At 42.5% G+C, this 14,089-nt stretch overlaps 2 protein-coding genes across 5 annotated transcripts in view; both read left to right on the top strand.

Annotated features, from left to right (window-relative positions):
* LOC109907913 (ral GTPase-activating protein subunit beta) overlaps positions 1 to 6,057 on the top strand; it is a 41,835-nt gene extending 35,778 nt beyond the window's left edge. For 2 of the 4 annotated variants that reach the window (XM_031794095.1, XM_031794097.1), the window contains exons 24-30: positions 60 to 228; positions 641 to 760; positions 1,088 to 1,224; positions 1,974 to 2,082; positions 2,319 to 2,391; positions 2,682 to 2,830; positions 3,091 to 6,057. In XM_031794095.1, coding sequence (XP_031649955.1) covers positions 60 to 228; positions 641 to 760; positions 1,088 to 1,224; positions 1,974 to 2,082; positions 2,319 to 2,391; positions 2,682 to 2,830; positions 3,091 to 3,287 — 954 coding nt within the window. In that variant the 3' untranslated portion in view covers positions 3,288 to 6,057. The remainder of the gene's footprint in view (positions 1 to 59; positions 229 to 640; positions 761 to 1,087; positions 1,225 to 1,973; positions 2,083 to 2,318; positions 2,392 to 2,681; positions 2,831 to 3,090) is intronic. The other 2 variants (XM_031794096.1, XM_031794098.1) reach the window with 1 other exon arrangement.
* Positions 6,058 to 6,485: 428 nt separating this feature from the next.
* LOC109907914 (phosphatidylinositol 3,4,5-trisphosphate-dependent Rac exchanger 1 protein) overlaps positions 6,486 to 14,089 on the top strand; it is a 107,227-nt gene continuing 99,623 nt past the window's right edge. The window contains exon 1 of the mRNA XM_020506210.2: positions 6,486 to 7,152. Coding sequence (XP_020361799.1) covers positions 7,009 to 7,152 — 144 coding nt within the window. The 5' untranslated portion in view covers positions 6,486 to 7,008. The remainder of the gene's footprint in view (positions 7,153 to 14,089) is intronic.

Here is a 14,089-nt window from a genome sequence, read left to right on the forward strand (position 1 = left end):
TATGCATTGTGATTTGTAGATCCTGATCCACTGTGTGAATGATACATTGTAATTGGTAGATCCTGAGGAACGTGGAGACATCATCCAGTGTCCAGCCCCACTTCCTGGAGTTCCTGCTGTCTCTGGGCTGGCCCGTGGATGTGGGCCGGCACCCCGGCTGGACCGGACACCTGGACACCAGCTGGTCCCTTAACTCCTGCAGCAGCGACAACGACTCACAACAGATAGGTGTGCCACTCTCCCCAGGGGTCGTAACCGACATGGAACCCAGGCTATTGGTGCATCTCAGGGGATTAGCTTTGAAAGCTAAAACATGTGCATGGGTCTCAGTAAAAAGTAAAAAGATGAAGATCCGGGCGTATATTGTCAGTGTGACACATTCACCACTGAAGGTGTTCGCTCGCTGAGCTAAAGCCAGGGCGATGTCTTGGTTGACTCAGGCTATAGATACAGCATAACAAAAATTATTATTGTAATTCCATGTCTCGGTCAGGGTGAATAGGTAATGCTTCATAAAGCCAGGGTGATAGCCAAAAGATGTCTTGGTTAGCCCGAGCCATAGTACACATTTTCTTATTCTAATTCTATATCTCAGACGTGGTAAGTATGTAATGTTTCATATTTTGCTCTGTCGCCATAGAGGAGGCAGCTCCACCGGGGGACACGGGAGGTTCTGTATTCAATGGGGAGAAGAAGGTGCTCTACTACGCCGACGCTCTGACTGAGATCGCCTTTGTCGTTCCATCGCTGACAGACTCCGGTCAGCATTTACAAATGCTCGTATTTTGTATTTAAATTGTCATTTTATTTTGTCTTAAAGGGACATTACATTAAGGTTTGTCAGATGTTTTCAGACCTCGAAAGTACTCTGCCAAGATGAGTCCACTTACCTATTCCATTCATTTTGGATTGTGGCAGAACAGATGGCCTGGGACGTGGTCTTATGTTAATGGTAGATCCCTTTTGAAGTGTAAAACATCTGACAAACTTTGATGTTGTTGTTGTGTAATGTCTTTTTAATGCATTCTATGTGAAGATACAGTTTTGCCCATCCCTGGGTGGCTGATAGCTGTTTTTGTGTTTACAGAAGATTCCTCGGTGCACAGTGACTCTACAGTGGAGGCGGACACACACACAGACCTCCTGCCTAGTTTACTAAAACAACCCAAGCTAACACTGGAGCTCTTCCCCAACCACTCAGACAACCTAGCAGCTTCCCAAAGGGTAATTAACCCACAATCCTACATTAATAATAATAGTTAATAATAACTTTTATCCAAAGCGACTTAGTCATCTGTGCATACGTTTTACGCCATGCTCTACCAACTGAGAGGACTGATTCAACAGGGTTTTCGTAGTGGTATGAACCATCAAGTCTAAGATTTGTCTGTTTTTTTATTTTTTGTTGGCCTATATAGCCAAAAAATATTTAAAGACTTAAAGGCCCAATGCAGTCAAAAATGTGTTTTATATATATTTCTACACTGTGATTGCAATAATACTGTGTAATTGGGAAAATTATGATGAGCTGTTTGAAAAAAAATCCCACCTGTTTTGGTGGGATTGAGTTTTGGCATGCCTGGTGCCATCACCAGGCATTAAAGGAGTTAATAGACTGATGAGAAAGAGCTCCAAACCTCTCTGCCAATAACAGCTAGTTTTCAGTTTTTCCCTCACCGCTTAGACCATCCTAGCAAAATTCTTGCTTGAGAAATGGCTCTTTGCAAGGAATACATTTTTGTTTCCTTTTTGACCATTTTGAATTGAAAACAATAACATTAAGGTACTTAATTGTTACCTAGAAATGATTTGATATTTAAATAAAAATGGCTGCATTGGCCCTTTTTAAACTAATGCAATGGATACAGTTTACATATTTGAATGCTGGTTTCTTGCATTCTTTTGAGGAATAGATTAAATCTCAGGGTGTCTCGACAACCCTATGCCTGTGTATTTATATCTCTCTCCTCTAGCAGAATTCTATGGTGAAGACTAAGAGGTCCTCCACAGGAAAGACTGCCCCTCCCCTGGGGCCTGAGACTAAGGTGCTAGTGGTCTGGGTGGAGCGCTACGATGACATCGGTAAACAACCTCCGATAACTTCCCCTAAAAACCATTGTGCGTCCCCTAGTACAGTTTCACTTTACGTCATCATGGCTCTGTGTCATTTCTGATGTCTGTCCTTGTACAATGTTATGAGACCACTCATGATTTTTTTACTGTTCCGTTAGGACCTGCCTTTTGAAAGTGAGAAACCAAAGTGAGAAACTGTTGAAGGTGTTTCCCCTCAAATGGCCCCGTTGTTGTTTTTCCTCTAGAGAACTTCCCTCTGTCTGATCTCTTGGCGGAAACCGGTACTGGTTTGGAGGCGAACAACAGCACTTCCTGCAGGTAGGCTACTAAGACCCACGCCCAACCAAACACTAACCCTAAACACTTACCAAAAACGATTGTAAATTAAGCTTGAGTAAGTGTTTCAATATTGTGTCAAATTAAAGTTAGGCCACTCTAAAATCCACTGTGTCACATTTTCAGTAGGTTAGTTTACATCACACTGATAGTGAAGACCAAGTCTCATATTTCCTGTTGAATAGAATGGAAATGTCATGTCTTTCTTCAAACCCCACCGCTTTCTCTCTGCACCTCTTTCCCTCCTCCACTTCAACTCTCCCCCTCTTCAGGTCTGGGCTCCTGGAGAAGGACATGCCCCTGATCTTCATCCACCCCCTAAGGACGGGTCTGTTCCGGGTCAGGCTCCACGGGGCCATGGGCAAGTTCAACATGGTCATCCCCCTGGTGGATGGCATGGTGGTCAGCCGCAGAGCACTAGGTGACCAAATCATCTCTTTTTCTCTAATCTCTCGTTTCTCTCTCTCTCTCTCTCTCTCTCTCTCTTTCTACCTCTAGATTAATTTCAACGGTCTCTCTCTGGCTTATAGTCATTTATGTTATGCTTCCTTCTCTACCCATTGCCGTGTTGGCGGTTTTGTCATCCTGCCCCTGGGATATTACAAACTACAAATATGACTAAATTCCACTCCTATTTTGTTTGGCTCATTATGTCACATTCTACTTGTTGTTTTCACCCAGGGTTCCTGGTGCGCCAGACGGTCATCAACGTGTGCCGGCGGAAGCGACTGGAGAGCGAGACGTACAGCCCGCCGCACGTCCGGCGCAAGCAGAAGATTGCAGACGTCGTGCACCGCTACCGCAACAAGCAGCTGGAGCCCGAGTTCTACACCTCACTCTTCCAAGACGTGGGGGAGGGGAGGCCTGTTCACCTTTGACCTCTCCCCTCCCTTTGAAAAACACTAACACACACACTCTCACACACACACACACAGCCCCAGATTCTCTATATTTATACAGTTCTATTTTGTTATTTATGTCAAACGCTGCCATTGACGTCGAGAGCAGTGTCAAAAAATGTTACCAGGTGCAAGCAGTACATTTGTAGTACGAACACATCTGAGCCTGTCTTTTTGGTGGCTACTAAGCCCCAGTTAAGCTCGGGACACTTGGCATTGAAAATATACTGCACATCCTTATCAGTCTACTCTATGCTTTGTGGCACCAGTTTCTGACGCTCTATAATTTGCAATAGGATAATCTACTTTTGGTCTTTTTTTAATATTGTGATGAAGAGTGGACAACGTTATTGGCCTTTTAATTCTCCATTTTAGAGTTTCTGTTTTTAATGAAGATGGAGCCTAAATGTAGATGGACCAGACTCCTAATTATAGGGTTACTTGATCATTTTACATGTATCATATCGATACAGATGGGGAGAGGAAGGAGAGACTCTGGGATTTGGGCCGATACCGTGCGGGTGGTTGTGGTGAGAGATTTGGTGAACTGCAGTTGGATCAAGACATTTTACGCGATGGATCCATATATTACTTTGAAAGTGTTTACATCTTATCTAAAAACGATTGTAAAAAAAAAAAAAAAAAGTATTCTCCTCTCATGTATCTGTCCAAAGTCTTCTATTTCATTGAGAAAATGGAGTTGAACATTGCAGCAATATTAGGCATTGGTCAGCTTACTTACTGAGTCTCAAAACATGGAAAAAATAAGCAAAGACATTTAAAGAGGTACTTCACCCCCTTATCTAAATTATTCTGTTTTCATACCAGTTTTAAGGTGTAGTGGTGAACTATCCCTTTAATGTTGGTCAGCTGCTAACTGAGAGATTGCATAGATATTGTTCTTACAATGAAGTAGACCAGTGTTATTCATTCCGGCACTGAACCATTTTGACGTGTAGGTCATATTACACTGTTTGTGTGAGACTGCAGATGTCAACATTGCATCTGAGGTGTTTCTGCTCTCGTCTGCAAGTCTAATCAGATCAGTCACTCCATCCCACGCAACGGCATGTCTATACTGTATGCGTGATGCAACACATGGAAGTGATGGAAGATGAGCATACGGTTCTTCTCCTTTCTGCTGATGGCACATGGTTCTTCTCCATTCTGAAGAAGGCACACTTTTTGTCAGATGATGTGTCTAGGCATTGCTCTTCTTTATCAGAAATGCATCTCCTTGTGTACGGAGAAAAGTTGTTGGTCTCTTTGAATGTGTGAGATTGTCTCAATCTATTTAGTTTTTTGTTGCATCTTCTAAAACAAAACGTTATGCGAAAATAATACACTTTGTTTCATTGGATGGCAAGTTGACTGATAGGCTAGTTGTATTAAGGAAAGGTCAAGTACAGTTACATGTGATTAGGAATCAGAAAATGATTAGAATTAACAGATTTTCATATTCACTGCAAATTAACAGTTTTATACCATCTATACAATCGTGAGTTTACTTTGCGTATTGCAATTGGTTTACCAATTTTTGTTTTTGTTTACTTACTGTGCTTTTGAAAGCCCTGAAGCAAACCCTTTACTGTCTGCCTGTAATAATTTGCATTTATTTATGGCAATGATTGAAAAGGATAAACCTCCATACATATTTATTTGATCTTTATGCACTGAGCACATTTTTATATATATTTTTTTTAACTTACAATTTTTTTTTTTTTTTTTTTACAGTGGTCTGCAGTTTGGAGATATACTCAAGGAAGAGTTTTATCTTATGAAATGTAAATGATGAAAATACTTTGTTTGTTAAAATAGACCCTAACGCAATGGGGCGGTAGCACTATAGATCCAGGGGTGTGTCAGAAATATTTTAGCTATTTTCACAGTGGGAATTATGGGTACAGTAGCTGGCTGTGGTGCGAAAAGGCTGGGTTTTGATGAATAAATAAGTTATAGATGTGTTGAGGTGCTCCCTGGCTAAATATGTGGTTGCTTCAAGTTGTGTATTTCCTTTATTTTGTTATCCAATCCAATTGGACATGCCAGACGTTGTCAAAAAGCAACATTCAATTTACTATTGATAAGACCCCAAAAAAGACAGTTAATAATACTCGTCAAATTCGAATAAAAACAAAACAACTTGTTTGAAATAGGCTACATCTAAATCCATTTACAGGCACCAATTACTCCCTGTGGGCATATAATATTCAGACAATGTAGACAATGGAGGGTTTTACACACACACTTTTCACAGGAGCTGGAAAAAATTTGAATAGATCTTTATTTGTCTGAAATAGACCCCTTAGTCTTTGACATGTTTAATCTATCATTGAATTAGATTGTCTTACTTTTTGATGGTTTTATGAATGTATGTGCTTTTGCACATAGCCTACCTTTTTTTTGTTCAGGAAAACAAGTATGGAATATTAATTAATCAAAGCAATTGCATACAATCAATAGCTAATCTTATCCTGAATTACTTATTTGTCGTTTGGTAATATTTAAGAACTTGTGTTGTACAGAAAGGAATAATTATATGTAAAATATAAGAAATGGTGAGGTTTGTCTGTTGCATTCCTCTTTTAAAAAGGCAAAAACAAAATGTATGTATGCAACTGTCTGGGAGAATCACAGTGGAAAATGAATGTAACCTGCATTGATTAAAACGTATCTTTTCATTGAATCCTTTTGATCCCCAACCTTTGTTTACATGGTGTCTGAGGAATAAAGTTGAATCACACTTTTTAATGTTCTCTGAATGAGTGGATTGTTTGAGTTTGATGCTGTGCTACGAATGAGTCCACAAGAGGTCCCCTTGCGCTGACATTTATAAATCGGACACGGCTGCTGTAGGCGTTCAACTACAGTGCTCGAGTCCGTAGGAACTGGTGGTAGCTAATTGTTTCTCAGACCCTCTTCATAATAATGACAGTCCTCTAAAATATTAAATTGAATCCATTAAAAAATTGTCTTCATTTGCAGCCTGTTCCATTGACTTGCCCATCAATTGTTCAATAGGCCTGGTTTGTGCCATGCATAAAGTAAAAATAAGTAGGCAGCCTTATTGAAAGAATGACTGGGCATATGTATTTAATTAAGAGGTGCAGAATGAATGATTTGATATTGAACTTAATTAAATTCGCAATGTTAACGTAAAGACGGTCCCTACACTGCTGCACTTCTGAAAGCGACCACTGGCACGTTGTTGCATTGCTCTCATTCCCCACAGAAGCCAAGAGGACAACAAGCGCTTTTCAGACTGCCTTCTGAGAGTCTGTGAAATTACTGCTGCCTGCATCATGTGCTGTCGTCTCCTCAAAACTTATGTTGACACACAACTAACCATCTCGAGAACATGTGATTTAGCAATCCTCAGCCTTTATTGTGAGCTGAACATTCTCAGCTGAAGTTATTTTCTTGTCGCAGAATCGGATCTCGCAAATCGATCAGCAGTCATTCGTCGTTTATTGCAGTGTCTGTCTTTTCTAGAGAGAAAAAAATCCGAATAAAGGCGCATGTTTTTGTTTGGTTACTTTTGTTGAAGTTTATACGCATTGCGCATCATTGCATTGGGGTTTGAAGATACGGTGTTGAAAATGGACTTAAACTGCAACTAACTCGGAATACTTTCGCAGTGAACCAAGTATAAATAATAATTGAACGTGTTATTTTACTACTCTTTGGATAAATATAAATTATGGAAGAAGACGGGCAACATGATAACGGCGGTGTTCACGGCACCAAAGATTCGGACCGCCAGCAACGCTTGAGGCTCTGTGTTTTAAATGAAATTTTGAACACCGAGAGGGATTACGTTCGGGTATTGCTTTTCCTTCAATCGGTAAGTTTTTGATCGCTCTTTCTTTGCCTCAATTGAACCCATGGCTACTTGCCAGACAGGATATTTATATTGTTCAGCTGTTGGCAAGCAGTTGTATCATTGTATCACAAATTGCTGGCAACAAACACCCTTGCAGAAAGTGAAGTCATAGCCAGCTTTCTACAGCTGCTGCTGGCTGAATACATTTTTATCACATTCCAATTTTTGGTCTTAATGTGTAGCGACAGTTCACCCTTCTGTTGATGGCAGCCTGTAGAGTGGTGTCCATAATAATGATTAGCTGCATTTTATAGTGTTTCCGTTGAGGGAACGGGCACTTCACAGGCTTGGGCTAGTACAACACCGTTGATTTTGGGACGTCTTCCGCCTTCATTCATCAGTCTGTTCATCTTGTAAGTTCTGATAAAACCCCAGTAGAAACCGTGAATTTAATAGAAGCGCAATTCAAATGATGTAGACGGGTTTCCCGCTGATTCGCGACAGTAATGGTGTGCATTTATTCATTGATAATTGCGAGCCAGTGTATCACTTCATACTAAGTGTTAGGTATCACGTTTTCTATAATCACATCTGAATAATGAATGGGCTCATTTTTCACGCGTCACCCGAGAACACACCGCTGTGCCCGAAGCTCGAGTCTAGACCAGCTGCAGGTGGCAATTCAATTTGTCACCTCTCCTTGTCATCTCTTTGTTTCCAGTCTCCTGTGTTGTCTCCTCCCATTATCCGGGCCGTCGTCTCTATGCACAGTGCAGGTGGCCTCGTTGATGGATGATGACAGCCTAACCTTGAACTATGGCTATTGCAAACTGCTATATGACAGGGTTTCCCAAACTCGGTCCTGCCTCCCCCCCCCCCCCCCCCTCTTGGGTGCACGTTTTGGTTTTTGTCATAGCACTACACAACTGATTCAAATAATCCAAACTTGATGATGATGATGATGAGTTGGTTATTTGAATCAGATATGTAGTGAGGGGAAAACACAAAACGTGCACCCAGGGCTGGTGTGGGGGACCCAGGACCAAGTTTTGGAGACCCTGCTATATGATCCATCATGTGACCTTAGACAGTTGTAAGATACAAATGACCACATGTGATTGATAAGCATCCAAGGGCTGGAAAGAATGATGACATGTGCCCAATGGATTTTACACATTTGAAAAGAGGGCTGTCAGTCAATTGATGGGCATTCTGTGCTGGGCTGAACTCAATATTTTGTCCTCTTACACACTATGCATGCTATGCATGAACATGGAAGGGGGCTATGCATAAACATGGAAGGGGGCTATGCATAAACATGGAAGGGGGCTATGCATGATCATGGAAGGGGGCTATGCATGATCATGGAAGGGGGCTTTGCATAAACATGGAAGGGGGCTATGCATGAACATGGAAGGGGGCTATGCATGAACATGGAAGGGGGCTATGCATGAACATGGAAGGGGGCTATGCATGAACATGAAGGTGGGGTTGTTCTATGGGAATAGTGTATGAAAGTAGAGTAAGTAATGAACAAGCATTAAACTAATCAACTGTTCATTTTTAGACCTGTATGACTAACTCCTCATGGGCAATACTCTTCAAGTTTAATCCCCAATACTCTTCACGTTTAATCCCCAATACTCTTCACGTTTAATCCCCAATACTCTTCACGTTTAATCCCCAATTTATTATTCACTTTATGTGGAGCTGCGTTGCATAACGGTCAACAAACCTCATTAACTGGTGTAAAGCAACCGGGGACTAAACACACACCATGACTCCCAACTTCTATGTATTTCTAAAACATACAGGCAATGTCTGAATCTCATCCCCCCCCTACTTCCCCTCACCCCAGCCTCTTGCCTCCCATTACATCATGTAACATCTCTTAATTTAACCCATGCTTGCTCAGGTGAAGATGGGGCCAGGGGGTGGATAGCCCCAACAGCAGCACACTGCTGTCAACTTCACTAACCCGTTCACATCACTCCAGGGGTTAGACTCTAGAGACTTACGTTTATGCCTCAACAACGGAGTTGGACAATTGCAGAATCAACTGTCTGCTGTTGTAATGATAAGGCTGATAATACTATTTGCAACTGTTGTAAAACTCATTTTCATGGCACCCGGTTTTGTGTGAGTGCATGTGGCAGTGCATGTGGCTATATATGTGTGTCTGTGTATGATCCTGTGTGCTTCGCATGCTACCCAATGTCCATTGATCTAGTGACGGCCATGGCGTGGCATCAATGGCTCAGCGGATTGTGGAAAGTCTCCAACACATCCATAAAATCAGTTTCGCTCCAATCCTGGCTAATCCGATAATGCTATGCTACTCCCTTCTCCCCTCCCTGCCGGGAATCCAAGCTTTTGTCGTCAAACAGCCAATCTGGTGTTGATAAGGACTGTCTGGCTGGGGGTTAAATGGGCCAGGACTGAAGCCATATGTTTTTAGTAAAGATAGCCCCAGTCTCTCTATCCCCCCCCATTGAAGACACCTGAGCCGATAGATGGGGAGTCAGTGATCACCTTGGGGGAGATTGCGAGTGTAATCTGATACTGTACTGACCCCTAAGCCTCACAGCTTTTCCTCTTTGAGAGACGCTTGGTCGGTTGATTGGTTGTTTGTTCATAATCTACGCTGGTTATGGGGTGAAATGGAGGCGCAGCGGTTGATGAAAGAATACCCCCCCCCCCCCCCCATTGCTCTCGCCATCGATTCTATTTCCCCCACCTTTTGTGTTGTAACTAGTCTGCATCAAACACACAATCGATACACGTACGAGCGGGATGACACTCAGATGTTTATCGAGCTTTTGTCATCTCTAACCCGCGTCCCTTATCTCTTGGCAATTACCGAAGCCAGCGAGCATATCAAATTGGCTGGGTGGGGGTGGGGATAACAGGATTCGTTTTGCGCCACAATGTCATTCCAGATCTCCGGTCCAATTTTGGGGGGGGGACTAGTAGAACCGAAGCTTTGCATTTGGACAGCTCACTTTAATTTAATTTCAGTCTTTGGTGGTAACTGGTATCTACTCATGTTTGTTAAATGGTACAGTGCTTTATATGCGTTGATCAGCTCTCTGAAGAATTGGAGTGCGGCGCTAGTTTTTTCTGCTCACATCAGCTCGGATTTTCCCGACATTATCCCAAAAAATGTAGGATATGGCATGAATATGGTTAGTGACATCATCCTGTGTGGATGTGGTGTGGGATTTCCACAACATTTAAGCAAACCTTAGAAAAAAGGAGATGCAACTTTTACAACGATTGGTGTTTTTTATAAATGAGATGTCTTTTTGCATCCTGACCACTCGTCACAACATTGGAGCCTTGCAAAAAACGAATTGGCAATAATATCCACCCAAACCTCGACACGCTTCTCCCACAAACCTCCACCCGACCTGGGTCGTGTTCAGTAGGGAGAGAACGTTTTTAAACAAAGTTTAACAAATATTTACCATCTAGGACTTGTCCAATTAGAACACTTTATTTGGTTTTCCGTTTCAAAGCATTTTGCTACAGTCTCCAACTTAACTCAACCCTGGACATCTACATGGCCTTCACTCTGTATTATCGTAATGTTCTGATTAGCTGGGTGATAACCTCTGTCATAACCACTGTCTGTCATGTGCGCATGTGGAAAAGATGGAAGTGGTTCAGGGATGACTTTGAAACATTTGATACTCCATAACCTATAATAGGAAACATCTGGAGATGCAGCCCCTTTGTAACCCGCCCCTGGCCACACACACACACACACACTAGATAACTTACTTGTAAGGGGGTTCATCTGATTTGTGTGTGTGCTTGAGTGTTCCTTCCCATGCCAGTGAGTATATGACCGAGGATATGTCTGTGGTTTCCTCCTTAAAGGTGAAACCTTCAAATCCTCTTTATTTCCCCTTGCTGCCAAGCTGGTGTTGACTCCTGTGGCCAAGCCAGCTGTGGTGGGGCCAATGACAAGCCTGGTTGAACAAACAGGATGACCCACAAGGCTGTGCTCATTACCTTGGAAGACACACAGGAAGTCAGCCTTGAGCTTCCTCTCTAAGCTGCTCTCTCCATCATCCCGCCATCTCTCCACACTAGGATACACCAGCATCAGGTTTCTCTGCCCTGGTGTCTACTACTATAAATAGGTCCGTTTATAACTCCCGCCCGCTGCGCCGGTGGCTTCAACTCTGTAACCCCAACTCCAGGGCTCTAACTAACAAACCAGACTCTACTCTGCAAAAGGGAAAACGCCCCGTCGTGTCTTTATGGAAGGGTCTGGAATAGAAGCGCTGGGGGGTTGCTGCTGGGTCCCGACTCCTGCCAAGTAGTTTGTTTCTGGCCCTTTTAAATACGCTTCTTAATAAGACTTCAAAGGCTTGACACGAAAGCTCATCATGTGCCTCAACTTGATGAGTGACCAATAAGGAGCCAAAGGCCCAATATCTTTACCTGTCTACTCACCCTGAATTAGTTTCCGCTGCTCTATTGATCGTTTCATACAACCAGTCTGAAACTTCCATCTTTGAAGTCGTTTGTGTTACTTGAAAATGAGAGGAGTTGTACAAAACAAATGTATCAGTGATTGGATCGTCTCTAATCAGAGTATCAAAGTTGATAACGTCATCATGTAGGCCGGCTCTGGCCCAACCCATCGGTTTCTGGGACCAATCAGAGTGGTCGGAATGTGTTCGCGTTCTAGGAATCATTGGGGAGGGAGGCCAATCCAGACTCATCGTGGAGAAGAAATGTCAGTTGGCCAGAGCGATGTGGATGGGTAGCCAGGCAGCCAATATCTTGTAGAGTCTGACGAACAGCAGTCCTTCTACACTAAGAAAATGTGCTTACATATCCAGTTGTTAGATTCTACGTGGTAAGCATTGTTTTATTGATCTAAAATTGTCCAAATAAACATTTCATGCAGCGCAAGAGGAGTACTGCCTCTTGTCTTACCCTTGAAACTGGCTCACGGTTGAGATTGAATAAAATCTTAAGTCTCAGCATATCCAGGAGACCTCTACTCCTCCCCAAAGCTCACGTAAATTGCCCCCCATTGGGCCCTCACTTTGTATCCCACCCTGTCTTCCAGCACTGTGACAATTCCGTTACACAAGCCCTACAGTTCTGTCCAAACCCAGGGCCAAGGCTTAACCCTCCAATGGGAGGTATGCATTTGATGTCGTGCTCCTTAAGAAGTCACAGCGCTCGGTCTCCCTCAAGACAATTAGTACCTTATTGCAGCCGTTATGTTGCCAAGCCAACAGATTACAGCCACACCGTGACACAAAAAGAGGAAAGTGTCAGGCCCAACTAATCTTGGTTTCATTTCTAGTCATGTGTGCTCGTAAGCCATTTCTTTCCGAGGCATAAGACTGCATCAGGAATTTGAGGAATCTAGTTAACGTGTCTAAACCTCTGGAGTAGCGCAGTGGCATAATGTCACATACCCTGTGGCTATGTTTTCAAAATGTTACAGATCTTTCTGAGCAGATTAGCATAGGAGGGAAGCACATATCGAGCTACGTGTTTGGCATTGAACTGTCTATATTGGACTGATCACCCCATTTTAATCCTACTTGGACTGCCACATACATACATATACAGTTGAAGTCGGAAGTTTACATAGACTTAGGTTGGAGTCATTAAAACTCGTTTTTCAACCACTCCACAAATTTCCTGTTAACAAACTATAGTTTTGGCAAGTCGGTTAGGACATCTACTTTGTGCATGACAAGTCATTTTTCCAACAATTGTTTACATACAGATTATTTCACTGTACCACAATTACAGTGGGTCAGAAGTTTACATCCACTAAGTTGACTATGCATTTAAACAGCTTGGAAAATTCCAGAAAAGGACGTCATGGCTTTAGAAGCTTCTGATAGTCGAATTGACATCATTTGAGTCAATTGGAGGTGTACCTGTGGATGTATTTCAAGGCCTACCTTCAAACTCAGTGACTCTTTGTTTGACATCATGGGAAAATCAAAAGAAATCAGCCAAGACCTCAGAAACAATTGTAGACCTCCACAAGTCTTGTTCATCCTTGGGAGCAATTTACAAATGCCTGAAGGTACCACGTTCATCTATACAAACAATAGTACGCAATTATAAACACCATGGGACCACGCAGACATCATACCGCTCAGGAAGGAGACGCGTTCTGTCTCCTAGAGATGACCGTTCTTTGGTGCGAAAAGTGCAAATCAATCCCAGAACAACAGCAAAGGACCTCGTGAAGATGCTGGAGGAAACCGGTACAAAAGTATCTATATCCACAGTAAAACAAGTCCTATATCGACATAACCTGAAAGGCAGCTCAGCAAGGAAGAAGCCACTGCTCCAAAACCACCATAAAATAACCAGACTATGGTTTGCAACTGCACATGTAAACAATTGTTGGAAAAATGACTTGTGTCATGCACAAAGTAGATGTCCTAACCAACTTGCCAAAGCTATAGTTTGTTCACAAGAAATGTGTGGAGTGGTTAACCTAAGTGCATGTAAACTTCTGTATTCAACTGTGTGTGTGTGTGTGTGTGTGTGTGTGTGTGTGTGTGTGTGTGTGTGTGTATATATCTTCTAGTTTTTAAATTCTTTGTGGTGTTAAATAATTTTCTGTGAGGCCGTAGTGATTGATTTAATGCAGAAGCATTTGCTTTAGGAATTCAAGGGGTAAATGGTGGTTCATGAGATCAGATAAACGTGGATCTCTCTGCATAGTCGCGGTGAATACAATACCATAGGCATAGCAGCACTTTCTGTTGAAAGACTGTTCTCTCCCTGTCAGGAGTCAGTGACGTTCTCAATTGGCCTGTGTGTTTGTTTTCTAGCACACTGAAATACGTGGACAAAGTGAAGTCTATCCAGATGTGTTGTTCAGTTTGAATGAGGACACTACGGTGACACAAGCCTTCAATGTAAAAAAGTCACGACAAGGAATGTTAATGGTCACACA

This window comes from Oncorhynchus kisutch, linkage group LG17 (assembly GCF_002021735.2).
Source record: "Oncorhynchus kisutch isolate 150728-3 linkage group LG17, Okis_V2, whole genome shotgun sequence".
Classification (NCBI taxonomy): Eukaryota; Metazoa; Chordata; class Actinopteri; order Salmoniformes; family Salmonidae; genus Oncorhynchus; species Oncorhynchus kisutch.